This window comes from Hippopotamus amphibius, chromosome 7 (genome assembly GCF_030028045.1).
Source record: "Hippopotamus amphibius kiboko isolate mHipAmp2 chromosome 7, mHipAmp2.hap2, whole genome shotgun sequence".
In the NCBI taxonomy this organism is placed as follows: Eukaryota; Metazoa; Chordata; class Mammalia; order Artiodactyla; family Hippopotamidae; genus Hippopotamus; species Hippopotamus amphibius.
Genome location: NC_080192.1, coordinates 6,862,754 through 6,890,288, shown reverse-complemented (window position 1 = coordinate 6,890,288; position 27,535 = coordinate 6,862,754). Strand labels below are relative to the sequence as shown.

At 44.8% G+C, this 27,535-nt stretch overlaps 1 protein-coding gene across 11 annotated transcripts in view; it reads right to left on the bottom strand.

The window, feature by feature from the left end:
* Positions 1-27,535, bottom strand: part of TCF20 (transcription factor 20) — a 190,311-nt gene that overhangs the window by 44,987 nt on the left and 117,789 nt on the right. For 9 of the 11 annotated variants that reach the window (XM_057741089.1, XM_057741085.1, XM_057741090.1 and 6 more), the window contains one exon: positions 3,872-9,604. In XM_057741089.1, coding sequence (XP_057597072.1) covers positions 3,872-9,568 — 5,697 coding nt within the window. In that variant the 5' untranslated portion in view covers positions 9,569-9,604. Of the gene's footprint in view, positions 1-3,871; positions 9,605-10,047; positions 10,149-11,006; positions 11,025-27,535 lie in introns of those variants that run through there. The other 2 variants (XM_057741079.1, XM_057741087.1) reach the window with 2 other exon arrangements.

Below are 27,535 nucleotides of genomic sequence, written 5' to 3'. Positions count from 1 at the left end.
TTAAACAGTTGACACTGCAATTAATATTCTAAAAATCAAAAACTGCTTTCAATGTTCTTTACCTAACGTGCTTCATGTTATTTTAACCAGTCAATGAAAGCTATGAGGGATGGGTTAAAGAGACTGATTTATCATCTTCAGTGTATTTGTTCCAATTATAACATACCAGATTTTATTTTGGGATCAAAGCTGACATGAAGAAGACTAAATTGTCACTTTCTGAAGATATGATTCCTGACTAGAAATTTTAAGAGGCAGGCCTGCCGTTCGGCACTTTTGAGGATGGAGGGGGTTGTGATTTAGGGTAGCTGCATCGTTATAGGGTGTCTTCTACTTTCTATAAACTAGGCTTGAATTGAGACATGCTGAGAAGGATTTAACTTGCTGATTACTGGTTACCAATTATTAATAGAGAATGTTCAAAAGTTTATACATAAAAATTACTCTGAGAGATGTTAATAATGTTCTATGTTGAAATAAAGAAAATGCCAGCAGATGGACAGGGACATACACCAAAAAGGAACAAATAAAACAAACCAACCCACCAAATATTGTAACCTTCAGAGAGCTGGCAGCAGGCCATCAACTGGGGCAACATGATGATTAAGGGATTACTGAGCTCTCAGAACTGACTAGAGAATTTTGTACTTCAGGGTCTTAAATGTTATGTTCCTTTAGGACTTTTGCATTTTAAAATGCCACTGTGGGATAGTTCTCTGGTGGCCAAGTGGTTAGGATTTGGGGCTTTCACTGTTGTGGCCTGGGTTCAATCCTTGGTTGGGGAACTGAGATCTCGCAAGGCGAGTAGTGAGCCCCCCCTGCCCCCACCCCCCAAAAAAGCCACTGTGTCTAAAAAGCACATCTATTTTCAAACTTGGGGGGGGGGGGAAGGGAGAAAAAAGATTCTGTGGGAAACTAAGGGGGTGGGGAGAAAGTCTTGGAGGGAAAGGCAAGCTCCTTGTGTGGCTGAATTAGGATGTTCTAATTTAAAATATATGTAAATTTCACATTAATTACATTTTTTTGACTACAGCTAGAGTGCTTCCTTTTTATTAGACACTGTTATAAATTCTGGGGATAATGCAACAACAAAATATAGTGCTTTGTGGGGAAGATGTAGTGGGGAGAGAGTATAAAGTGTCCAAGAATATTATGATCCTGGCTGATAAAACCCTTATTAAGTATGACTGAAAGTCATCTGTACATTTGTCAAAAATGATAAGTTTTAAATGCAAATCAATACCAAAAAACTCTCCTCTGATTAAACCTCAGGTTGAACATAAATTTACATACCTGTTTCCTTTCCACAAAAATAAAGGGATAAACTTATAAAACAAATTCATGAGGACATGAAGAATGGGAAGGGGAAACAAGAACACACAGGAGATTCTAGAAACTGGAAACAGAATAGACAGAGCAGGTGCTTCAGCAGCCTGAAAGGAAGCAGAGAGGAGTGCACAGGGGAGGAGCCGCTGGAAAGGGCCGGGGCTGGGACCGGGCAGAGCAGGTGTCTCAGAAGGCAGGAGCACAGGATGCGGTAGGAGCTGCAACCTGAACTCAGGGTCTGCGTGATGAGTCAGGTCCCCGACTCAGCCCAATTTAACCAGGAAACTGTGCCCCCAGAGGGGTACGCAGAGAAGAAGAAGTTGTTGAAAATATCAGAAATGAAGATAAATAAATAAAAGGCTGATGAAATGATGACGATGCAGAAAAAATGGAGAAATCAGAATAGAGAGAGAAAGAGGGCACGGGGGGCACGGGGCGCAGGACAGGAAAGAAAGGACAAAGCCAGAAGACCAATCCAGGAGGCACAATTCCCAATTAACAGGAATTCCGGAAGGAGAGAATAGAGAAAATGGAGGGAAGGAAATTATCAGCGAAGTAACACACGACAAACTTCCTGATCCAACAGCCATGAGTTACAGATGGCGAGATCTCACAGAGAGGCCGTACAGTGCATGACGAGGCCAACCTCAAGGCCTATCGTTTGAGATTTCAAAACTCCAGGGAAATGAGAAGATCCTCAACTTCCAGAGGAGAAAGACTCAACACATACCAGGGCCTGAAAATGAGAGTGGTTCCAGTCCTGTCAACGGCAACACCAGGAGCTAGACCACAGGTCAGGGGCCACGACTCCAAGATAGTGAGAGACAACCAGGTTCTATACGCAACCAACCCTCCGTTAAACATGAGGATGGGATAAAGATGTCCAGATGCACAAGATCAAAACGTATTCAACTCTCATGCATCCTTTTGCTCAGGAAAATGCTAAAGGATGATGCACTCCATTAGGTGACGGCCCAGACTAAGGAAGGGGAAGACATGGCTAAGGAAACAGCTTTCAGCAGAGGGAAGAAGTTAACGATGGTGATGACCATCCCAGGAAAACAGGGGTGACACAAACCTGAAGAACAAAACCCCCCTTGGGAAGTCTGGACTGGAAAGATTGGTCCAAGAAAATAAAAAGCAAATAAAAACATGAATTAATAATTCTAGATACCAAATTGTACACTCTAAATATATGCAGTTTATTGTAAAAAATAAACAAAAAGTTAAAAAAAAAAAAAAAAGAAAGAAAAGGGGACGAGGGACTTCCCTGGCGGTCCAGTGGTTAGGACTCTGCACTTCCACTGCAGGGCTCACGGGTTTGATCCCTGGTCAGGGAACTAAGATTCCACAAGCCGTGGGGCACATCCGGGGGTTTGGGGATGGGGGTGGGGGGTAGAAAAGAAAAGGAGGAGGAAGTATGGTCTGGAGCAGTTTTTCAAACTGAGGGTCAGAGCCCATTCGTAGGTTGTAGAATCACCGCTGGTACTCAGAGGAGAAAACAACATTCTGCATTGCATGTGGTGATTTCTGTTTCAGATACACAGTGGGGTGTGGAGTAGGCGGCAACATATATCCGTGGGGGTTGTGATCAAAAAAAGTTTGTGGACTTCCCTGGTGGCTCAGTGGTTGGGAATCCACCTGCCAATGCAGGGGACACAGATTCGATCCCTGGCTCAGAAGGATCCCATATACTGAGGAGCAACTGAGCCCGAGTGCCACAACTACTGAGCCCATATGCCGCAACTACTGAAGCCTGTGTGCCTAGAGCCCGTGCTCTGCAACAAGAGAAGCCATTGCAATGAGAAGCCCGAGCACTATGACAAAGAGTAGCCCCCGCTCACTGCAACTAGAGAAAGCCCGTTTGCAGCAATGAAGACCCAATGCAGCCAAATAAAATAAATAAATAAAATAAAAAATTTTAAAGAAAAAAAAAATAATTCTAGAGAAGTAAAAAGTTTTAAAAGAAGGAAGTTATAACCATAGTATATATTTCATAAGTATTACAGAGTCAGATGTTGAAAAATGAGAAAAAAGATGCACAGATAACACAAATAGCAATAAAAGCTTATTATTCAGAAACGGAGGAAACCGGCAGAGGGATCTGGTTTGAGGAGGGATGAAACAGGGACGTTTGTTTTAATGAGCTGGAGGACACCAGCATGACCCTGTAATCTGTGAACGTACATTACTGGTAAAAATAAAAGTTAAATAAATTTCCAAATTACTTCATTTTCTGTCCATTATTTGGGCCTAGGGGCCTTATTATTATTTTTTAATTGAAGTGCAGTTGAGGTACCATATTATCTAAGTTACAGCTGTACAACATAGTGACTCACAATATTTAAAGGTTATACTCCCCTCCATTTAGTTATTACAAAGCGCTGGCTATATTCCCTGAGTTGTACATGAGCTTAGGGGCTTTAATTTGGAGGAATTAAATATGTAAGAATAAAAAACACGGCTGAAACAAGTGAAGGTGGAAGAAAAGGAACCAAAAAGAAGTAACAAAAAGAGCAACTAGTAAGGGATTTCTCGTACTCACCATCTCTCTGGCTATTTCCAGCGCTTCCTGCAGGCCGTAGAGCCTGCCACAGACCAGGTAGATTCCATTGGCCCATAGAATACAACCCTCATGGACCCAAAATTCATTACTGTCAAGAGGTAGTTCAGGGATTTGTAACTCCAACTCAGGGCCACCTTCTGAAGTGGTGGGCACGGAGGGCTTTGCGTCCAAAACAGTCTTTTCACTGCTGCCCTCGGTGGTTGCTTTTTTACAAGGGAGCCCCCTGGACAGGGACCGGGGGCCTCCGCCACAGTCTTCTGAGCGGTGTCGCCGCTTAAACCTGGGGTGGGTGGCCAGGCTCCTCTGCTCCTTCTGCTGCTGCTGCTCTTCCTCCTCCTCAGTGTCCGTCTTGGAGCCATTCGAAGCGCTTTTGTGCCGTACCTTAACTTTGCTCTGCATTTCCGTGGCCCTCTTAGGAGGCGGATTCTTGGGGAGAGTGGCTGCATAATCTTGGGGATAAAAGGGTCCAAAGAGGTCGCCCATGTTCCGGTAACTGGCCCACTTGCCACACAGACAGCAAACCAGGTGCCCCATAACAGAAGACTCTGTCACAACAGGTCCCTGCAGCATAAAGGACGAAGCTGGGAGCACCTTGCTTTCAGTGCTGCTGGGTGGAGGGGTCAGGGACCTCTGACCCTTCCGACCCCTCACCAATTTGGTCTGTTCTTCTTCCTCAGCATTGATGATTGTACAAACGGCTCCAAGTTCACACTTATTTACTACATGGATATAAGGGAAAAAAGACTTGTTCTTGGCATCAGTTTTGTCCAGTGGCTGGGTGGCATACTTCAGCTTGATCTCGGGTTCTTGGGGCTCTACAATGGGAACTGCTTGTTTGGTTTTCCGCTTCCGTGGCTGTGCCCCAGGCTTCCTTCTCTCCCTCCTTTGCCTCTGCTTTTTTGGCTTTGGCTCTCCATCTGCAGAACCTTCTGGTATCTGAGGGGGCTGAGGGGGTGGAGGCGGTGGCTGTTGTTGTTTCTTTTGCTTATTCACACTGCCAATGGGTCTCCCCTTCTTCTTTCCTGAGGGGAAATAACCCTTCGGGGGAAAACCCTCCTGCTTGGGGGAAATCGTCACTGTATCGTTCTCTTTCTCTTCAGCCTTGGGGTTTGCCTCAGGAGCCAATGCGCCCGCTGGAGGTACATTCTTTGAGTCAGGAAAGATTAAAGGTGCTGTCCCACCCAGGGAACCATCTGGTCTCCCTTGGTTACTCCCGGGCTTCTGTGAGGTTGCTGATGTCACGGCACCAGGGGGTTCCTTTCCAGCAGTGACCACGTCTGGGTGTGTCTCGGTCTTCACTTTGTCGTCTCCACTGCCACGCCACTCCTCCGAAGACCGTGCAAGTGGCTTTTCCACGCTCAACTCCGGGTTTGCTGGGCAGACTAGGTCAGATACCACCTCACCTTTTCTCTTCTCCATCTCTGCATCCTGAATGGCGCCACTTCCGCCTTCAGGAGGGCCGCTCTTCAAGGACAGGATGTCATCAAGAGTGACCGTGTCGCCCCCAGCCTCTGCACTGTTCGAGGATGCACTCCTCCTAATGTTTGGGGATGTGATCTTCTGAACGATAGCTTCCAATTTCAAACCCCGTCCTTTCCGTGGGGGCAGTATTTTGGTCTTACCAGGACTTGTGAGGGTAACAGCAGGGCAGTTTCTACCATCTGGACTTGGAAGGTCCTTGGAGGATTCTCTCTTAGGGATGGACTTGATCTCCTGGCTGTGAGAAAGATGGGCATAGGAATTGAACGCTTTATCAGCGCCTTCTTTTGATGGGTGAAGGAGGCGCCCTTTATCTTCAGTGTTACTGTTCTTCACATCTTGTGACTGCCTCTTACTGGGAATGGGAGAGATAAAAGAACGGACACGCCTCCTCATGATTAAGGGGTTTTGAGAAGAATGATCCTCTTGACCTGGAAGCCTTAGCATAACATTACCAGGTTTGGATGACTGTGCAGACTCAGCTAGCCCATGTCCATCGGTCTCATGGGGTGGTCCATACCTTTTTTGATTGGACATTCCTGGAGGACCGCCGCTTTTGGCCGGAGAGGTTTGCCGAGAAAGATCCCAACAAGATTCTTGTTGCAACTTCTGGGAGCCATGCTTCAATTCAATGCCTTTGTTAGAAAGACCGTCACTAGACATGAGGCAGCGCCCACCGTCCTGACCGCTGGGGTCATGGTAAGTCCCCATTGGTGGGCCATACATCATGCCATCTTTGTCATTCTTCAGGGGGCTCCGTACTCGGTCGAGAAACTGCTGCTGCCTTGGACTCTTGCGGGGTCCCTCCTGCCTGTGCTGAGCTGCAGCGATCACTCCCTGAGCAGAACTGCTGCTCCAGTCCTTATATTCCTCTTGTTGCTGTTGATACATCTGTCTCTTGTAATGGAGTTGAGAATTCAAACCTGCACTGGGGTCCCCATAAGCATGAGCACGAGTGTTTGTGTGATAAGCAGAAGCCAGGCTTTCTGAGTTGGGAGAAAAGGGAGTGTGCAAAGAACTCCTGTTGGCCCTCTCTGAAAAGGTCATGTGAGGGTTCATGTGATGAGGGTCTCCCCCTGGGCCTCTGCTCCTCCCAGGAGACATCTTCAATTTTTCTGAAAAGTCGTGATACTGAGAAGGGGACCGACCCCTCATGCCCTCCCGACCAACTCTGCCAGGGACTCGCCGCATTGGTGTGGGTCTGCTGTCCTGTGGGCCATAGTCTGAGATGGAATCATGGGCAGCTGCTCCAGGGCTGGCGTTGCCTCGGTAAGACTCATGCTTGATGCTAGTAGGGTGACAGTGGTCTCCAGATTTCTTGCTGTTGAAGCTAGCTTGGGACTTGGATTGTTCAAAGTCTTCCTCTTTTATCTGCCCACTCTGGGATTTCAGCTTTGTTTCCATGGACACCAACCCACCTGGAAGAATGACCGACTGACTTAAACTTGGATTGAGACGTTCATTCCTCCCAAGTCTGGTGTCAGCACCCATGTGTCCCAGTGAGTGAGCCCCCGGGTCTCTGACAATCTGTCTTAGTGGAGAAATATCACAGATCACTGATCTTCTTTCAGAGAGGGAACCCCCGGGCTCGTGGGCTGATGACTGAGGCTCTATTTCAAACTTCCTGGGAATTGGATAGTCAGCCAAATTGATCTGTTTCATCTCAGAAGCCGTGCCACTTGATTTCCTTTCCCAGGGGCCCCAATGGGGGTTTTCTAATAGGGACCCAATGCTTTTGTTCAAAAGGCCCCTGCTAGCTAATTCATTGGTTTGACTAACTAAAACATTTGGCCTTGTGGCTCCTTCCAGGCCACCAGCCATGCCCTGGTGCTCCTGAGTACTCCTGGAGTATCTCCTGTCAGGGTGGTGGTGGTAACCCTGAAGCACTTCCTGCAGGAGGCTGGGGAACTTCTCATTTCTACCCTTTCGCTCCCCATGGCCAGTGAAGTCCCCCTTATCTTGTCCTGTAGGATACTGAGGAAAGCCACTGACATTTCTTGGCACGGCTGACCCAAAACTATCTTTGTAACTGTAGCGCAAGCTTCCAGGGGATTTGCTAGACTCAGTTCTGCCTATAAAACCAGAGCCCCCTGTGGAGTGCCCACTCTGGCCATTTCCTTCTCCGTTGTGGTTGGAGTTATTATCTCCATTCTTGTTTCCTTTACTTCCTCCTCCCAGAGGCTCTGGCTGTGGAAGTGACGCATGACTGGTTTCCTTTGCCCCGCCAGTGCTGGGTGGCCTTTGAGTGGCTGCAGGGTCGTCCTCTTGGGAGCCTTTTTCTTGCCCACCAGGTTTTTCCACTCGACTTGTCATAGCTTCCCGGGAAACAATCACCCCAACAGTCTTCTCGTTGACTTTCGGGTTGCCCTCGGATGACAACGGCGTGTCCTTAGCACCTGGCGAGGCGGTCTCGTCTCTGGCTGCAGGACTGGCACTGAGTCTGGGGGCTTCATTCTGAGTGCCTTGTGCTGGTGAGGAGCTTGCCTTCTCTGAGGCTCCACCCTTGTAGGTGGTGTCAGAGCTGGTGCTCTGGCCACTTAGCTGCCTCACCCTCTCGCCTTGATCCTCAGAACTGCTGGAGCAGCCTCCATCCAACGACTCTGCCATAGGGGACTTAAGTTGTTCTTCAGCCTGTGAGGAGCCTTCAGAGTTTGTGCAGCTGTCTGCTTTCTTAGAAGATGAGGAAGGCCTCTTGGAGGTCTTCTTCTGAGGTGTCAGGGCATCGGAAAGTAGCATGTGCTGAACAGTGTTAGGAAGATTGGCCACTTGCGTACTCAGGGCACTCAAACTACTCAACCCAGGATCTGTCAGCCGCTTTTCTGGCACCCCCTCTAGTCCAAACCCTTTGAAGCCTGCAGCATGAGAATTAGGACTGGGCATCATTGATGGGGTTGGGCTGAGCTGAGGCATTAACTGTAGAATTCTGTTTCTGGAACCCATCGGCACATTGCCTTGCCCACACTGGAGATTCTCCCCACTCTGCATAAGAGGAGATGGGGTAGAGCTACAGCTTGGAGACTGAACCACAGAGGCAGCTGGGGAAGGGTTGGAAATGGGACTGAAGTTCTGGTGAAACTGCATGGGGGACCTCACAGGCACCTCGGGCTGGCTGTACTGCCCCACCTGGCTCTGCAGCGGCAGCTTGGGGGCAGCGTTGGTGTACTGCATCACATGCTGTGGGGGGTGCTGCTGCTGCCCCTGCTGCGGCTGCGGCTGCGGCTGCTGTTGCTGCGGCTGCTGCTGCTGCCCCTGCTGGGTCCCTTGTGGAATCTTTGTCTGTTCGAAATTCTTCACAGATTGAGGCTGATAGCTGTAATTTGATTGTGTTCCATAAGCCTGTGCATTAGAACCCACATTATGTCCTTCGTACTGGGATCCGGCATTCACACTGTAACTGCCGTCATAGCTCTGTCCAGACTGGCTGAAACGCTGTGGTGAAGGGAAGGAGGAGGAGGAGGCGGCGGCAGCGGCGGCAGAAGACTGGTAGTGTTGGCCGAACTGACCCACTCTTAACTGGTAACCAGTGGCAGAGGCTGGCAGAGTTGAGGGCCGCTGCATCGGCTGCAGGTGAGACGAGCCGGATGCTGGCTGGCCCGTGGCTTGCGGCAGAGGCTGATGGGACTGGTAAAGCTGCTGTCTCAACTGCTGTACTTGCTGCTGCTGTTGGCTGGAAGGCTGCTGTTGGTACTGAGCACTCCCTGGAGAGAAAGGCCCCGTGTAATCCTGCTGATAGTGAGACACGCCACCAAGGGCAGAGTGCTGTGCTTGAAACTGGCCCACATGACCCTCACTCCCATACTGATTGCCAAAGCTGCTTGCCTGCGGGGGTCCATAGCTCTGCACAGGCCCGGAAGGCCTTCGCTGAGGAGGCTGCGGGGTTCCTGTCGCCACGGGGTCTTTGTTGCCTGCCATGTAGTAAAAGTCTCCAGCTTCCTTCCTGAAACCCTGGTAGCCCTGATGGCCGGAGGTTTCGCTAGCCATTGCTGCAGCAGCAGCAGCAGCAGCAGCCGCTGTTCCTCGTCGTCCACCACCACTGCTGCCGCCACTGCCACCACTACCGCCACCTGCACCCCCAAAATTCTGGAACATCTGGGCCTGACGAGGGCTGAACTCTTCTATCCGGGATGAGCCGTGTACCTCCTGTGGGTAACTCTGCTGGTTTCCGTGGTAACTGCTTTGCTCCCGGAAGGACTGCATACTGTTCAGCAGCACAGCAGCAGGCCAACAGCCCTCCTGGAAATGGAAGGAAAAAAAAGAAGAGTATTAGATATGCTTCTCCTCAGTACAAATAAAACCAAGTTTAGAGATGGAGGGGACATGAAAATTCAGATGCCCAGTGAAGTTATTAACTGGTTTGAATTTCATTTCCTTTATTTCTTAGCCTATCTCTTTCTGAAGATGCAAATAAGCAGAGAAATGGCCACAGAGTGAGGCAGAAGTCTACGGCAGTATGAAAAGAAACACTCTGGGTAAATATAAATTCAATTCAGTAAAAACTTCACTATTAGATAAATGAGCCCCCCAAATTTAACTGGGTTAAAATATGGGGCTATACTATTATTGTAAATGAAAAATCCAATAATTTTAAAATAAATCTGCCAGTTATGGTGGGGGAAGGGTGAGGAAAAAACAATTTCATTTAATTTGTTTCACATATTATTAGACTAATCACTGACCAGAGAGTCTCACATGATGCTGAGGCAGTCACTCCACTGGCCTATCTCCTCCCCGACTGAGAACAGAAGTCAGCTCCTTATATCCTAATGTATGTTACCGCAGGTTCACTGTAATTACCAACAACCTGTGATGATGGGTGACCCTAGGACACTCAATTCTTATCACTGCATGGATTCCTTAGTGCTTCAGTCAGCCACACAATCTTAGATGTTAACCTCTTCTTGACATATAAGTATATCTAAGCCCCCACACCGCCCGCCCCCATCCTCAATTCCCAGGTACAAAGGGCTAGGTAGCACAAGTCAAAGTAGCAGTGATTATTCTTCCAGATTCTTTCTGGAGGTTTGCAGGAAGTTTTAGCATCTCTAACCCCCCATGTAGTTTTTGACTTGCCAATCTAGTATTCACAAAGTTATTGTTGGCCATTCCTATGAAGGAGGGAATTCAAACAGTCACATACAAGGACAGCAAAAGATACAGAGGAAAATTAGAATTCACCAAGCCTAGGACCTAGACTCTTCCCAAAGTCATCTGACTGGGTCAACACTTAGCATTACCATTGCTAATATAATTTGCATGTAATATACTGCTTTTAAACAATTAATCAAGAGCTGATTTTATATTGCCTTTTGACTGGGCCTGTCTCCGTCTCAGAGTCAGAGATGAATAAGACAAGGCCAAACCACTCCAAATGACTTTAAAATAAGTTATTCAAAAAAGAAATTACAAAACACACATGGGCTAGGGTAAGTTAAGACAAAGTTCTCCTACAACGGCTTATGAAGCTACTTTCTTAATTCCTTCTCAGGGAAGCTGAAAAAGGAGTTGCCAGCAGGAAGGTCGTGATTCTTTTAAAAGGTAAATAGGATTCCTCCTCTCCAAGCCCTGCAGTGGCTCCCCATCTCATCCAGGTGAAGCTGGTCTGGGAGGCCCACCCCCGCCTCATAACCTCTCTGACCTCCTCCTCTACCACTCTCCGCTCTAGTTCTGCTGTCTCCTTGCTTCTGGAATGGACCACCAGCATTTCTACACAGGAACCTCGCTCTTGGCAGTGATCCTCTTCCTCCAGAGGCACACGGCTTGCCCCTTTACTTCCTTCCAGGAACCGGTATGGCCTTCCCCTGGCCACCCTGTGAAAAGACAGGTAACTCAAAGCCCTCACCTGTGCCTTCCTGACTCCCCGGCTTTGTTTACTCCCCAGTATTTATTCCCAACAGGCACAGATGTACTGTCCCCCCTGCATCCCCACCCCTGCCCCGAATAGAATGCAAACTTCCAAGGGCAGAGACTTGGTGCCTTGCTGTAATTCTCCTGTCATTAAAACTGTAAGGATCACACGGCAGGCATTCTGTAAACCTGTAAATGCACAAGAAGTAAGCCTTAGAGAACCAGACTAGGACTTCCATACTCACAGGTGGTGGTGTGGCAGTGAGATAAGAGAAGAGCAGGAAGAGAAAATAGAATACGACTGATCTGAAAGCTATGATGCTTATGACCCTGCCTGTAAAATTCTCCAGTTTCAGTTCCAGGGGAAAAAAACCCAACTTAAGTCCACATTAGAGCTGTGAGGAGATTGCAGAAAGTAAACACGGATCACAGCTGAAGATGGTCAGTGACTCCAAACTCTGAAAGCTTGACCCACTTCTTCCTGAAATATCTTAAGTCTATATAGCTAGACAAGAGTCTACTACTTGGATATTAAGTTTGATTATATAATCACAGGACCCAAAGTCACCTTTAAACATTCAAGTACAAATAATCTCAGAATCTAAAGGAAATTGCTTTTCGTCCTCTTCAAAATGCTTTGCAACAGACTGCTATTTTCCGTGTTCCAGTGAATCTGCTGGGCAACACATAACTCCTACTGGAGTGCTTACTGGAGTGCTTGATACTGTACCAGCATTTTATAAGCACTAACTCATTGAATCCTCACAAAATCAGTACCCTCATCTTCCAAACGAGGAAACTGAAGCACAGAGTTCACAAGCCTGGCCAGGCAGACTGCCCCTTCAGCCCACGATCTCAGCACTACACTACCCAGAGGATCTAAGATGCAGTCAGTGACAACTGCCACTTGTCCTGTCAGAGGTCAGCCTTGAAAGAGGGTGGCCCCACCAACCATACTTTGAAGTCTGTCCTTCTCTGTTTCCCTCTCACAAGGACCTCCCACTAAGCCGCTTAGGGTAAGTTAGTAACTACCTTAGGAACTAAGGCTGTCAGGAGCAATTCTGTCCACACAGGTATTTTTCCTGTTTGTGGTATCCTTCTACCCTAGCTCTTAGTGCCAACTGCCTTCTCTACATGATAAAAGGCAGCTAATGGGTTAAACAGAACAAAAAGACTATATCTGGCAGTTTAATGAAAAGCTTCCTTGAGAGATAACCTCTCCATAAATACCTTACATGTTGTTTAATTAATCCTTCTGTAAATAAAATCAGGCTTCTGAAAAATGAGTGTACAAACAATGTTGCCACTTGCTCCAAATTTTTCCTAAACAGGAGCTGCTAAGAAGTAAAGAACACTGTAACATCAGCACTTCCTGCCTCTGGCTGGCCTGGCTCCTCAGAGAATCCCATCTCCAGAGCAGGAAACAGATTTGGGTACATTTCCTTCTGAGGTCTGCTCTCAGCCCTTCTCAGAGGTTGCCTGTCCTGTATGATGTGGTCCTCCTCCCTACTATTATAGTTCTGGTTTATGGACTAGATGGGCCAAAAAAAAAAAAAAAAAAAAAATCACAGCCAGATATCTCCTGCAGGGTACTACTCAAGTTAAATACACACAAAGTATCTGATCACCAGAAAGTGGGTGCAAGTTTATCTTCTTTAGTATTTCCAAGTAAAGCAATTAGGAAAACTAAGGATGCCAGAAATTGAAAATGTAAACCCAGAGTATTAATTTTAGCATCAGTGTATAAAATAAGCTACTAATAGATCATTCCAATACTATCCCATCATTTAAGAAAAGCAAAGCATTGGTGTCACAGTTTTACAGCTTCATGATTAGTAGTGACAAATGCCTGAGTTTCTTTGTTTGAACGAGTACAGATGTAGTAAAGAAAATTTGACACTCTAAAAGGAAGCAAGTAACCCATAAGGAATTTGTATCCGTAATATGAAAAAGGTTTACCAATGCACCTCTCTCCCCAACTCTCCCTTTCCCGGCTTTCTCCCATTTTCCTAACCTTCTGAATGGTTTTAGGAGGGCTATGGAGGTGCACAAATGAGGTCCAGAACTTAGTGCCACAACACTGCTTCCACCTGCGGCCATGCTCCCCACCCTACCCCAGGGCCAATGACCTTGCCGGCTTGTAGAAAACCAACGTTAGCCTTCTTTGTCCTTCCTCCTTGTGTCCAACATCATCCTACTCCCCAATTCATTCTCTTTTCCACAGAGTTTTCCCATCTGTCTTCAACACAGTTTCCCTGAGAGATCTTTTCAAGTACGTGCTTCCTCTTTTACTTCAGGTTTAACCCTTGATTTTCTGCTTATTCTCTTCCCTTGCCTTGAAAAAATGTCTTAATCCCCAAGATGTTAACAACACACATGCTTCTAGTTATGGCTCTTGTCTGGTCGATTATTCTGCTTTCCCTCCAACCTTCCTCCTCACCCACCTCCGTTCTACTCTCTATCCTGGGAGGGGCACCATAGGGACTGTCAAGAGACTCCACTGCCCCCCTGGCTTCTGGCCCAGCTGTCTGGGAAGAGGCAGGAGGAGAGTGAGAAGGAGGAATTTTACTCTCCTGGCTCCCACCCTGCAGTGGCTGAGGCTGGCTGAGATGACCCACCAGTTGCCAAGCCCCAGCTGGGCAACCTCAACAGCCACGTTCTCCAGGCTCAACGAATGGCTTCCTCCTCTTGCCTTCCAGGCCCAGGGCTAGTAACACCTCCTGCTACTGCTAGCCCAGGAGACTCCACTGTCTCCACTGGTGTCCCCAATCCCTGCTCACCCTGTGTAAACAGTCCCAGTTCTGCACTGTGGGCAACTCAGCAGCATTGTGAATACCCTCCAAGTTCTCCTCTGCAGATCAGAAGCTGGGAGCTACCTTTTGAGAACCCCTTTTCCAGCATAATCTCGGTTAGAGTTTACAAAGAGGAGCATAAGAAAGATTTGAAAGGCAGAAGAAAAAGAGAGGTTAATACTCCCGGAGGTGGCTGCAGCAGACACGGACTCATAGCAGCTTCCCCGTGAGCTCACGAGGACCACTCACTGTGGCGTTTCAGTCTGACCTTCCCAATGCCAGTTCTTTCAACAGTTGGGTAAATCCCTAATTCTTCCATCAAAACTCTTCATACCTGGAATAGAAAGCTTCCCTTTGCCTGAATGAAACAATTAAACGCTCCTTAAATTACCCAGTGTGAGCGTGCCATCTGTTTCCTACCAGGACCCTGACTAATACCGTTCTCTCATTCCTAGGATTTCAGAGAGAATATTATCACTTGGGGAGTGAGAGACTTCTATTTCATGCAACATACCAGAAGGTCTAAAAATCCTCCCATGACAAAACACCTATAAATGTCAGACAAAACGCACAGCCAAGTTGCAAGAAAAAAGAAACGCCCAGGATTCAAAATTGGTTGGGACTCTGACCACCAGGGACGGGGTGGGTCGGGTCTGCAGTACTTAGTAACCACATGGTAATAATGGTTTTAATGACCACACAGGGACAGAAGACAAGGCCTCCAGCCCTCTTTTGGTGGTGGTGGGGAGACAGAATGGTCACTTTTGCATGTAAAGACTCTAGGCAGTGTCACCTGTGGCTAGACTAACTTTTATAAAGACGACAAAATACATTTTTAGGCAGTCACCAACTCATTCTCAATGACAAAAATGTTCTTTCCTCAACAGACACAACTTCCTATCCCCAAGGAAAGCTATGATCATCTCTTAGATACCCTAAACAAGATGCTTTAGAACAACCCCAAACTCATCTCTTCCTTGAACTCTTTGTATTTAAGGCGTTACCTAATCCTGCAACTTCTCTACCTCCTGTATTTGTCCTTTACCTCTCCAGCCTTGTCACTGCCATTTTCATCTTTCTTGGACTAGAATATCATCTCTAGAAATTCTCTTTCCCAGGACCAATCACCTGGAACAGCTTTTCTTCACCTGCTGTTTTGACAGCATTGCCTCCCCACATGCCTTGAAGCCCTCTGGCATCTTCCCAGCCCAATTTCTGTTCATCTCCACCATCTCAAACAAATCTGCTCAGTCCCTTCTGGGCCACCGCCTGCCCTCACCCTGAAGCCATCTCTGAAACATCCCTATCCCTAGGTCCACAAATTCCTTCCTACTAAGTCAGGTCATATGGTTCCCAGAATCTTAAAAGCGCCTGAAATGTGACCTTTTCCACGAGCCTTCCTTAAAGCACGTCATTTGTTGGCTTTTCTCTGTTGTTAAAAACAAATTTAGTGAAGTGCATTTGTCTTTAACCATTATCTAAAGGTATGTGCTATTGACGATAATAACTAGCATTTATTCTATGTGTCAGGTACTGGGTAGTTTTACATACATTTCAACTTATGGATGAGAAAAGAAAAACAGATAAAGTATGTCATTTGCCAAAAGTCACTCTTCTAGGATAAAATGAAGCTGATATCCTATAACTCAAATTCTTTTGGTTCTAAAACCCAATTTTCCTTCTCTCACTGTACCACAAATTGAGGAAGGAGCACTTAAATCCAGGTTTTAAATATTCCTAACATTTTGGGACTTCCCTGGCGGTCCAGTGGTTAAGACTCCGTGCTTCCACTGCAGTAAGCACAGATTTGATCTCTGGTCAAGGAGCTAAGATCCTGCATGCCTAGCAGTGGGGCCAAAAAAAAAAAAAAAAGGATATATACATATATCTCCTAATAGTTAGACAATAACTGTAGCTATCACCTATTTCCTGCATGTCTAATACAAGCCATACACTGCACCAGGCACTTTACATAAATATTAATGTATTTAATCCTCACCATGCTCTAACAGGTATTAGTGCTCCTTTTTGTAAAGTGAGGCTCAGAGAACTTGAACAAGCAAAACATTCATAGTAAACAGACAGGTGGAATATGGAATGCCCATCCCAGAACCCAGTCTGTACTTCTGACAGAAGACTTCCGTGAAACAGCAGCAAGACTTTTACAGACTGAGAGTTATTTTAGAAGAAAATCTTGAAATTTTCTAGAATTGAGTTGACTGTCTATATCTGGATAGTTCTAAGTTATTTGCTCTATGTATGTGCAAACATGGAATCTTCCTAAGTAGATCAGGCAAAAAGATTTGCTCAAGGATTTGATTTGATATTTCAAATTCCATGTCCTATTTACAGATGAACAGAGCCTAGATCTTTCTCAGTGGCTGACAGGTGTCTCAGTACAATTAGGCCTTAAGAATAAGATAATGTGCTGATGGTGTTGGCTTGTCCCCTGGCTTGGGAGCTCAAAAAGCAGCTTAAGGAACCAACTTAGTCAGAATTTGCAAGTCAGTTGTCTAGAAGACATCCACAAGAATGCTACAGATCTAAAAAGTTTTCTCAGCGGGTCAAGACCTGTATTATATTAGCCATGAAAGCTATAAAAAACATCCACCTTCAACCACAATCAAATACATGTTGGCAAAAAGTGGGGGCACAAATTTATAATTACTAAATTTTCAAAAACAAACAAACAAAGAAACAAAAAGAGATGATATGCCATCTGGTGAGGTTGGGGTGAAACTGGTACAATGACAAAAGTGACATAAATTATTACAATCCTTTGGAAAAGCAATTTGGTAATAAAAATATTAATATCTTTGGACACAGTAATTCTATTGATAATCACTAGATTTTTATCCTAAGGAAAACTTAAAACAAATAAAAATCAAGGTACCAACATATTCACTCCAGTGATACCTAAAACAGAAAAGACGGGCAAGACTCTAATTTTTTATCATTTGAAAATTATTAGGACTTCCCTGGTGGCACAGTGGTTAAGAAACCACTTGCCAATGAAGAGGACACGGGTTCAGGCCCTGGGCCAGGAAGATTCCACATGCCAGGGAGCAATTAAGCCTGTGTGCCACAACTACTGAGCCTGAGTTCTAGAGCCCATGAGCCACAACTACTGAGCCCACGTGCTACAACTATTGAAGCCTGCGCGCCTAGAGCCCGTGCTCTGCAACAAGAGAAGCCGTTGCAATGAGAAGCCCGCGCACCCCAACGAACAGTAGCTCCTGCTTGCCGCAACTAGAAAAAGCCCTTGCGCAGCAAACCAAGATCCAACACAGCCAAAAAGTAAAATTAAAAAACAAAGAAAAAAGAAAATGATTCAACACACTGTGGTATTTTCACTCAATGAAATAGTACATACTCATTGAAAACAACTGTGAAGATTCTAGCACCACAGGAAATGCTTATTTTATATACTAAGATGAAAAAAAGAAACTATATCTGTGCTATGGTTACAACTATCTAGAAATCATTTGGCCCAGGGCCAAATGGTATGGAAAAAATGAAAACCCTTCGATTATTCAGGGTGGCAGGATTGTAGATGCATTTTCTTCCTTTTCATTTCTATAGACATTATAGACTTGCATAGAAAATAATTATAATAATTATAGACTTGCATAGAAAATAATCACTTTAAAACTTCACTAATCTTATTTTTAAAATATACCTCTCACACTATCTCAAAAGTATCTTTGTTCTGCTGACAGCAAAGCACTTCTCTGACCAAGGGTGAGAAAGGAAAGGCAGAGGAGACCCTACAACTCCAGAGGCATGTAGGGGAGAGAGGCACTTTTCAGGCAGGAGTCCTTGCTCCAGAAAACCTGGCACTAACCACACATGCACTGTGGTGCCCGAGTGTGCACACAGAAACACCAGCTCTGAGCTATTTTTCAGAATTAGGCCTAAAAATAGCTGAAGCCCACCCCATGGTGGACAGTCCTATTTTCAGACATAACGTCAAAGAGCTAAGAGACTGTAGCATCCTATCACCAAGTGCTTCTGTAACTGCATAGAAATGTCGTAAACCTCTCCTGGACAGGCCAAAGGGTCCTCAACCCCATGCCCACTAGATAGCTACCTGTCTCATATTCACGAGGTCAAATTAGATGACCACATCTGGGACTCCCTGGCTGTCCAGTAGTTACGACTTCGCCTTCCAATGAAGGGGGTATAGGTTCGATCCCTCAGGGAGCTAAGATCCCAAATGCCTCATGGCCAAAGCAAAAAACAAAAAACAAAAACATAAAACAGAAGAAATACTGTAATAAATTCAATAAAGACTTAAAAAATGGTCCACATTAAAAAAAATCTGAAAAAAAAAAAAAAAAAAAAAAAAAAAGATGACCACATCTGTGAGCAGGATGGTCAGCAGTCCTTGGGAAAGGGGCAGAGCCAGTGGTGTCTCTGGGGCTAGCTGGGGCTCCCTGTGGGCTTTTCCTCACTGCTGAGCCTGAGGGCTTTTGAGATGTTATTAATTTTTTTCCCCACTTAAAGGCTGTATGAGTACATAAGTTCTAAACCTTCACAGACAAAAAGGATCACAGAAAGCAATCAGTGTAGCCACTTACAGGCAAAAACTGCTTCATTTTATAACAGCAACAAAATTAAAAAGATATCAGAGGACTAATTCAAAGTAGAAGCAGGCAAATGTTACATGTGGAGATAAACTTTACTGAAAGACCCCAAAGAAGAGCTCAAAAACAAAACAAAATAAACCAACCCACCAGAGAAACGTATAATGTATCTAGATGAAAAGACACAGTATTATAAAGAGGTCAAGTCTCCACAGATTAGTTTATAAAACTAGTAACGTTCCAGCCAAAATCTCAATAGTGTCTTAGAAAATAATTTATTTTGAAATAATTTCAAACGTGCAGGGAAGTACAAAAATAGTACAGTGCCCACATACCCCCTTCAACAAGATTCCCCAACTGATATTTCATTTTTTATTTATTTAATGCTATTTTATATCATTCGCTCCACTACCTATACATACTCATTACCTATACAGTCTGCCCTCTGTTATCTATGGGCTCTGCATCTGTAAATTCAACCAACCACAGACGAAATATATTGGGGGGGGGGGGGGGGGGAGAATTCCAGAAAGTTACAAAAAGCACAACTTGAATGTGCTGCATGCCCACTGAGTGTATATGTGTGTGTATACACATACATACATATATATAACTATTTATGTAGCATTTACATTGTATTAGGTATTGTAAGTAATCTAGAGACGATGTATGGAAGGATGTGCATAGTTTATATGCGAATACTGTCCCATTTTATATAAGGGGCTTGAGCATCCACAGATTTTGGTGTCTAAGGGGGTCCTGGAACCACTCCCCGGCAGATACCAAGGGATGACTATACAGACCCTGTAATAAATACCCATTAGCTTCTTCCTGACCTCTTTGAGAGTAGGCTGAAGACATGAAGCCCCATCAGCCCTAGATAGTCCAGTGTACATTTCCCAAAACAGGAACATTCATCTACATAACCTCCACACCAGGAAATCAACATTCATAGGACACCACCAATCCAATCCACAGAGTCCACTCAAATTTTGTGAACTGTCCCAACAATGTTTCTTTTTCCTTTCTGGTCCAGGATCCCACCCAGGAACACAAGCTGTCATGTCTCACCAGTATCTTGCCAGTCTGAAATAGTTCCCCAGTATTTTCCTGACTTCCATGTCCTTAACAGAGCATAGCTTTTTCATTCTGCAGGATGGTCCTCAACCTGTGATGTCCAGACTCAGGTTCCACTTTCTTGGCGGTTATAACAGAGACATGATGCAATGAAAAGAGCACAGCATCAAGCCCCCCCACACTGGTGATGTCAATCACATTCACCTGGCCAAGCCCATCTCTGCCAGGTTTCTCCACTGTAAAGTTACCACTTTACCTTTGTAACCGGTTGAACGGGTGAACGTCTTGTGGGAGAAATCCTGAGACTATGTCAATATCTTGTTCTTTGTCAAACATCCGCTCTTTGATGACTCCCATGTGAATCAACCACCTCTATGATGGCTGCCAAATGGTGATTCTCTATCCATCACTGGCAGGCAGAACTTTCCCTCCTCACTCATGTATCCATTCATCTATTTGATTCTCAAACTATCCAGATTTGGCGAGTGGAGACTTCTTCAAACTGGTTCCTGTAACCTTCTGATATGTTCCATTCCTTGGGCATTCCTTTACTTCCTGGCACAAGATGTTTTAGGCTCACCTTTTACTTTCCCTGCCCCCACCCCTGGAACTGCCATTTCTCCAAGGATACCTGATTCATTTTAGAGGATAATATTTAGAAGCAAAGATCTGGGTGCTAGGATTGTTCGTTGCTACTGGGATGTTACTGCTTCTAGCTAGAAAATACTATGCATGTACACGAACACCCACACCTATAAATACCTCTGTATCTATAGCTGTATATATGTTTAAGAAGCACGTGTTCATCGATACCTCCAATTCCAACCCAACACCCTCAAGGATCTTTCCAACCTTCCATCTACCCATGTTGGTAATTCCCTCCTCAGACAGTTAAGACACCTGGCTCCCAATGGCCTCAAGATATACTTACATACTTGCTTAATCAATTTACTTATTTTGCTCAATATAACTAACCTCCCAAGCTCTTCAGCCTCATCCTTCACAGCTCCTCACCATCACCCCATCAACCAGAGGACCCTCCACTGCCTCTGTGAGGCTTTGATAAACAAATTCTTAAGTTCAATTAAAGGAAATATCTGAAGCTAGTTAAGAAAATTTGGGAAACTATGAAAAGTCAGAAGATATTTGCCCCACCATGTATCATAACTTTTTCTAAATTATCTTTAAAATAGAAGGTATTGGGATAACATGCTACCTTTCTGGTATTTTTCAGGGAGAAAAATAATTGTGCTAGACCCCATCTCATGATATCCATAAAAAATAAACTCCAGGTGAAAAAAATAAATAAATAAACTCCAGGTGAAATTAGAAAGCTAAACATCTCATGCACACACACCACGGTAGTTTTAGAAGAAAACACTAATAATCCTAGGAAACCAACCTGACATTCAGTTTTGAGTTTATAAATGCCATTCCTCACTAAATGCAACCCAGGCTTCTTAGAAAAATGGCTGATTCTCCAAGGGGCAAAGTACAAGGTATAAGCCTATAATATTTCAACCATGCCAGAAAGTCAGGATATGCTTTCAGCTGAATGGAGACATGTCACACCAGCCTCAGGGGGTACTTGTGATTTTGCAGGATCAAGCTTTTATTCCTTTTACTATATAAGATGAATTAACAATGGAAAAATTCCAATGGATAAATTTTAGAAACAAGATACACAAAAAAGGCCTGGTGTTTGGGAATATGGTAGAGGGAGGGAGGTACTCAGGAGGATCCACCTGTGACATGTGTTAAATCTGGGTGATGGGTACAAAGCTGTCATTAGTCTCTGTGCTTTTCTGTATGTTTGACATATTTTGCAAAAAAAACAAAATTCTGGTTTCCCACTTAACCAGTCTGAGGAAACAGCACAGAGTTCATAGCATGGAATTTAAGATCCTTCAGCTTCTGACACCAACAGAATTTCCAGCTCCACAACTCATAACCTCATTTCACATCTCTTACTCCCATGACACTGAACTTCTCTCCACTCCCCAAAGGTGCTTCAGACCTCCAGGTCTTTGCCCAAGCTGTTACCATGTCTGGAATGCTAGTTCTCTGTCCACTTTCACCATCTGATCAACTCAAATGCTTCTGTGAAGACCTGCTCAAACATCCCTTCTTTGGGAGCCTCCTTCCATCAGTCAATCACTCCATCTCTGACCCCACAGCTCCTGGCAGCATGCATGCACTCTGAACCTGGACATAGATTCTGAATTGGGTTTTGCAACTTACTGCTAGTGCGATCTTGAGCAAATTACTCACTTCTTAAGCTTCGGTTTCCTCAACTGTAGAACAGAAATGCCCTGGAGTTTGCCCATAATAAAGTGAAAGATACAGTGCACTATTCCACTAAGAAGACTTCTCCTGATACTGGTAGCAAGTCCCGTCTTGTCTTTTATTATTGATAAATTTCAAAATAATAAGTCCAGAAAACGGCTGGAAAGGATACATACCAAAACATTAAGTAGAGGAAGAATGACTTTTGTTTTTTTTTTTAAGTCTATAGTCACGTGTTACTTACATTAAAAAAGTTTGGTTATAAGACAAATAAGGTTATCAAAAGCCCCTAGCAGAACGGTCTAGCAAACAATAGCTACCAATCACTGAGGACTGATGCTAAGAGGATGAGGAGGGGTAGGAGAGGACCAGAGTGAGGATTCCGGCTCAACACCTAAAAAGCGAAAAGGAGTAAGGAAGGCCTCCCCTCAAGGGGCCCATGTCTAACAGGGGAGACATTTTATGTACATCCATCTTTCAATACACATTTGAGCAAATACCACATTCCAAGCACTGATTCGAGGTTCTGGAGATATAGCTAGGAGCAAGTCTCAAAAGTCCCGATCTTCCATGAAAACAGCAAATAAAGACAAAACAATTACAAATAAATACATGCCAGGAACTAAGAAATGCTTAGGGAGAAGTAAGGGAGGCTAAGGGGACATAGAGAAGGGCGTAGGGGAAAGGGTGGGATTTAAACAGGATGGTTTAAATAGGAAGACAAGCCTCCTTGAGGAGGTGACGTGTGACTGGAAGGAGGTGAGGGGACAGGCTGTGCAGAGACCTGTGGAAAGGTGAGCACAGAGGCAAGGCAGGAAAGGGCTTGGCGAGAGAACCAACAAAGTGGCCGACATGGCAAAAGGCAAGTGCAGGGAGAACAGAGAGACGTGCAGCCACAGAAAGGGACCCTAAGCTCACAGGCCTTGCTATCGTGAGGTCCACAGACCAGCAGCACTGCTGTCTGGGTTCTTGCTGGAGATTCAGATCTCAGGCCTCGTGGAGCTACAGAATCAGAATTCACACGTTAACACGCTCACCAGTGAGTTACATACATGTGATAGTTTGAGAAGTGCAGGTGAAGGGCCTTTTAAACCACGTAAGAATGCTGGATTTTATTAGAAGGCTTTGGAGGGTTTGAGCTAGAGAGCAACACACTCTGGTTTCACTTCTCAAGTGGCAACTCTGGCTGTTCTGTGGAAAACAGACTTTGGGAGGGGCAAGGATAGAAGCAGGGAGTTAGTTAAGAAGCTATTTTGGTCACCTGGGTAAGGGATGTTGGCTACAGAGATGAATGTCGTGTTGATGGAAGTGGTTGTATGTGGTCAAAGAAAGGACATATTCTGAAGTTGGAGCCAAAGGAAATTGCTAATGGATCAGAGGTGGATGTGACAGACACAACCATGATGACAAACAGCAGCAGCCACGTGCCGGGTGCTGCTCTATGTCCTTTACAGGTAAAAATCCATTCAGTCTGCACGACAGGCCCAGTTAGGAAGGTACAGCTGAAAACCCTACTTTATAAAAATGAGACAGAGAGAGGCTCAGTAACTGCCCAAGGCCTCAAAGCTCGTCAGGTGGCAGTGCCAGGTCCAGGGAGCTTGTACTCCAGCACTGTCCCTTACTGAGCAACTGTGACTGCAGCACCGCTCACGGGGAGGGACGACGAAGGGAGGGGGAGAGACGGAAGGGAACCAAGAGTGCTTTGCCAGACACAACTTTGAGATTCCTAGTGACGTCCAAGTGGAGATGTCAGGTAGACAGCTGGCACGTCTGGATCTCGGGAAAGGTGGGGATGCAGATATAAATGGGAAGGTCACCAGCACAGAGATAGTATTTAAAGCCAAAGGAGTGGATGAGATCACCCAGAGTAGTTTTTCAAACTGAAGGTTGTGAAATCAACTTAGTGGGTCATGAACAGCACTTTAAAAAATGGAATAGAACAGAATGGAAAATAACAAGAGTCCATGGCTCAGAGTAAGATGAAGTATGAGAACTTTCTTGTGAAACTTTTGTTTCAGGCATGAGTGTCTCGGTGCCTAAGAGAATGTAGTGTGCATATACCAGGCTGGTGTGTAGTTTGGTCAAAAAAAGGTTTAAGACCACTGGTCTAATTAGGATTGATCCCTTAATCACACCAACATTTAGAGGCTGGGAAAGAGGAAAAGAAGGCAGAAAAGGAGAGTGAAGAGAAGAAACATCTAGTGAGGAAGAAAGGCAATGTGGGGTCCCCGGAGCTGAGGGAATGCGACATGCTGGACTCCAGATGTGCTGGTGAGGGTTGCAGCGTGATCCCAAACAGGTGTGCACAAATGGTTATGGGATGGAGAGGTACGCATGCAGTGCTGCGGGAGCAGAGGGGAGGGTGACCTGTTTAAGGCCTCACGGTTGAGGGTAGAATGAAAGGGGGAGGGAGATTAGGATTGTTAGACCCTGAGTTTCAGGGGACATCAGGATATCCACCCTATAATTTCCATAAACGGCAAATATTCAGTGGTTCAATTTTTTTTTTCTTTTAAAGCATCTACTATGTGCTGGGCTCTTTACCAGGCTTGGGAATACAGGGAAGACTAAAACTATTCTGCCCTTTTGAAAAAGCTTACACTCTGGAAAGGAGAAAACTGCAAACAGTGAGAGCGGGCCACAAGGCAGAGCATGTAACAGGTCTGTAACAGGAGGGCACCAACAATTCTCCTTTCCAATCACACTGCTCACTGCTGGCCAACTCAAGTCCACAACTCCACCCAGACCAAGTGTCAATACCTGTACTCCTACCTCTTGACCTGCGCTCTGCCCCTCCCCAAAATGTTTCCCAAATCTGAGTCATTCTTCAATGCTTGGCTCACATCTGACCTCCTCAACTCAGTCACCTTGCCTTCCCTGAAGAGCTACAGCATTTCTTGTCCACATAATACTATCCGGTGCCTGGTCCCTGCCTGGTCCTCTCTTACCTACCTCAAGTGAGTGCCTCATATCCCCAACTAGGGTTCCATGGTTGAAAGCAGGTAACAAACCTCTCTGACATCTGCCTGGCATCCTAATAGCCAGGCAAAGACTTGCTTCCCCACTACAACCCAACTTAAATACATTTCAGCATTATTACTAAAACAGATCTGATCATGCCACCCTCTGACCTCTACAACCTTCCCTGCCTTCTCATCATCACTACAACACACAGACAGCTCACACTTGTCTTCCAGGAACGCCACACTGCCTTCCCAGCCCTCTCCCAAACACTCTAACGCTGGAACAGTGGCAATCGAAACAAACATAAAACAGAAAGATGTATAGAGATGAAATTAAAAAGGAGGCAATCATCAAACTTGACAACAGCTGTCTTTGGAGTGGGATGGGGACAGTCACCTTCTAGAAACTGGTTTAATGAACATGTTAACTTTAAAACAAAATTTAAAAAGCAAAGAAATTTAATGACTGCAGCTATTTTTATTGAGTGCTCACACTATGTGCTTAGGCAATATACTATAGTCTCACTTAATCTTTTTAACAAGTCTACGATGTAGTTATTAGCCATCCTACAGATGGAGAGACTCAGGCTCAGAAAGTTTAAGTAACTTTCACAAGGGTTACACAGCTAGTCAGTGAAGAAGAAATGCTGGGATTTAAACCCAGGTCTAATAAGAACGTGCCTTTAACCTCTCGTCCTTAGTCCTGTTCTGTGCATTCCCCAGCACTCCTGCATGCACCTCTGCAGTCTTTCCTTTGTTCTAACTGGTTCTTCTGCCTGAATAATGTTAGCTTTGCTGACCTGCCACTCACCTTTAAGGTCTAGTGCAAATTCTGTTTTCCCCTAACTCCTCCCTAGACGAGTTTACCAACACTACCTGAGAGTAATTAAACCCTCTATTTCCCCAACAGCTAGTGCTTTGGCTCTCCTACCGCCATACATGCAGCAAGCATTCAAATACTGGGTGAATTAAGCTGACAATGTAAATTCTCCTTCTGACAAAACCAAAGATAACAGATGGAGACCAAAAATTTTCATCTGTGAGGGAAGTTAATCTTAAAAACAAGTTTCTGTGATCCCTCCCCCATTCCCTGCTTTCAGCCTCACCTCTCTGCACCTCTTCCACAAAGGAGCTGAACATTATAAAAGACCACTTATGATGAACAAAAACCACTTAACTTACTATTTAAAAATGTAAATAAAAATGTAAATAGTATAAATCGAAAGGTTTTTTAAAAAAATATCTTAAAGAGTTTTGAAAATTGGTTACCTTTTTCCAAAGGCTCTGACCTTTGAAAGAAAGTACTTTTTAAATTTAGCACAAAGAAATGTAAAAATATTAAGATACTTTACATACACATAAACATGGAGAGATGTGAGCCAGTGAATCAGACATGCTTAAAATGCACAAAGCTCTTTTAACACCATCTGACCACATCTGAATTTATGAGCAGAAGGTGAGGCCAAACAATGCACTGTAAAACAAAAGCACAGCCCCAGCAATCTTAGAAAGGAAATACAAGATGGGATGAACAGACTTTAATGTGTCCTTGGCCTTCTTGTGCAAAGCGATGAGAAATGCAGTCAACCAAAGCACTAAGACTTGATTTTACTGGAGGTACCAAGACCACAGGTCAACCTGTCAGATGAGGCAAAGGCAGAACTGAGCTCTATGGGTGCAGTCTACTTCAGATAAAAGCCAATGGACCTTTCTTACAGTTTATGGGGTCCTCTTCGTATGGCTGGGGATGCAGGCATGGGAGGAATACTGTCTGGATGACTGACTTCTGTGAAAGAGCACAGGAGACAGGAGGAGTTGAGGTGGAGGCGCTCTACAACTTGCACCGTTGCCTCAAACTCACCAACCACAACTTGAAAATACTGAGAAACAACGTGTTAGTTCTTGTTAAATGCATCTATAAGCTAGGTGTCCTTCTAAAGATTACTGAGCCTCCCACTTAAAAACAGAGAAACCAAAAACAAAACAAGAAAAAACCACAAAAATTCCATACCTATAAAGAGCTCCAAGGATTGTTTCAAACATGTAACAAACTTCTAAGCTCCAACTCCAAAATAGAGTCAACTCTTAAGTCTTCAAGCGCCTCAAGAATTAGCGCCTCAAGAATTAGCTGATTACTTTGGGGCTGGAGGATTTAAAAAAAATAAGGACAGATCTTTGTGAATGGCTTTAGCTCTAGACTGTATTTTATGTTCTCATTTCATTTCAAAAAGTGGGGGGGGGGGGGGGGGCAAGCCATAACTGTAACAAGGAGAGTGCCGAATTTACAAATAGCAGGCACTGAGAGACAAAAGAAACTATTCCTGACAACTGTTTGCTGTCTTTCTCAAGAGATTTGCAAAGCAATAACCACAAAACCCTCCTTAACTGCGCCCCCCTCCCTCCGAAATCAGCACACAAGCATCTCTGCCCTTACAGGACAGAGCACCAAGCATTGCTTTCTTACCTGGAGTCAAACCAAATGTCTTTAAAGAGACCAAGAAAAACCTGTTTAAAAAATCTTCTGGAAATAGAATTTTATTTTAGCAAGCAAAATGAACAAAAATACAACTTTATTTTTGCAAGGTACAATTGCTTTCCCTATTAAACCTGTTTTCA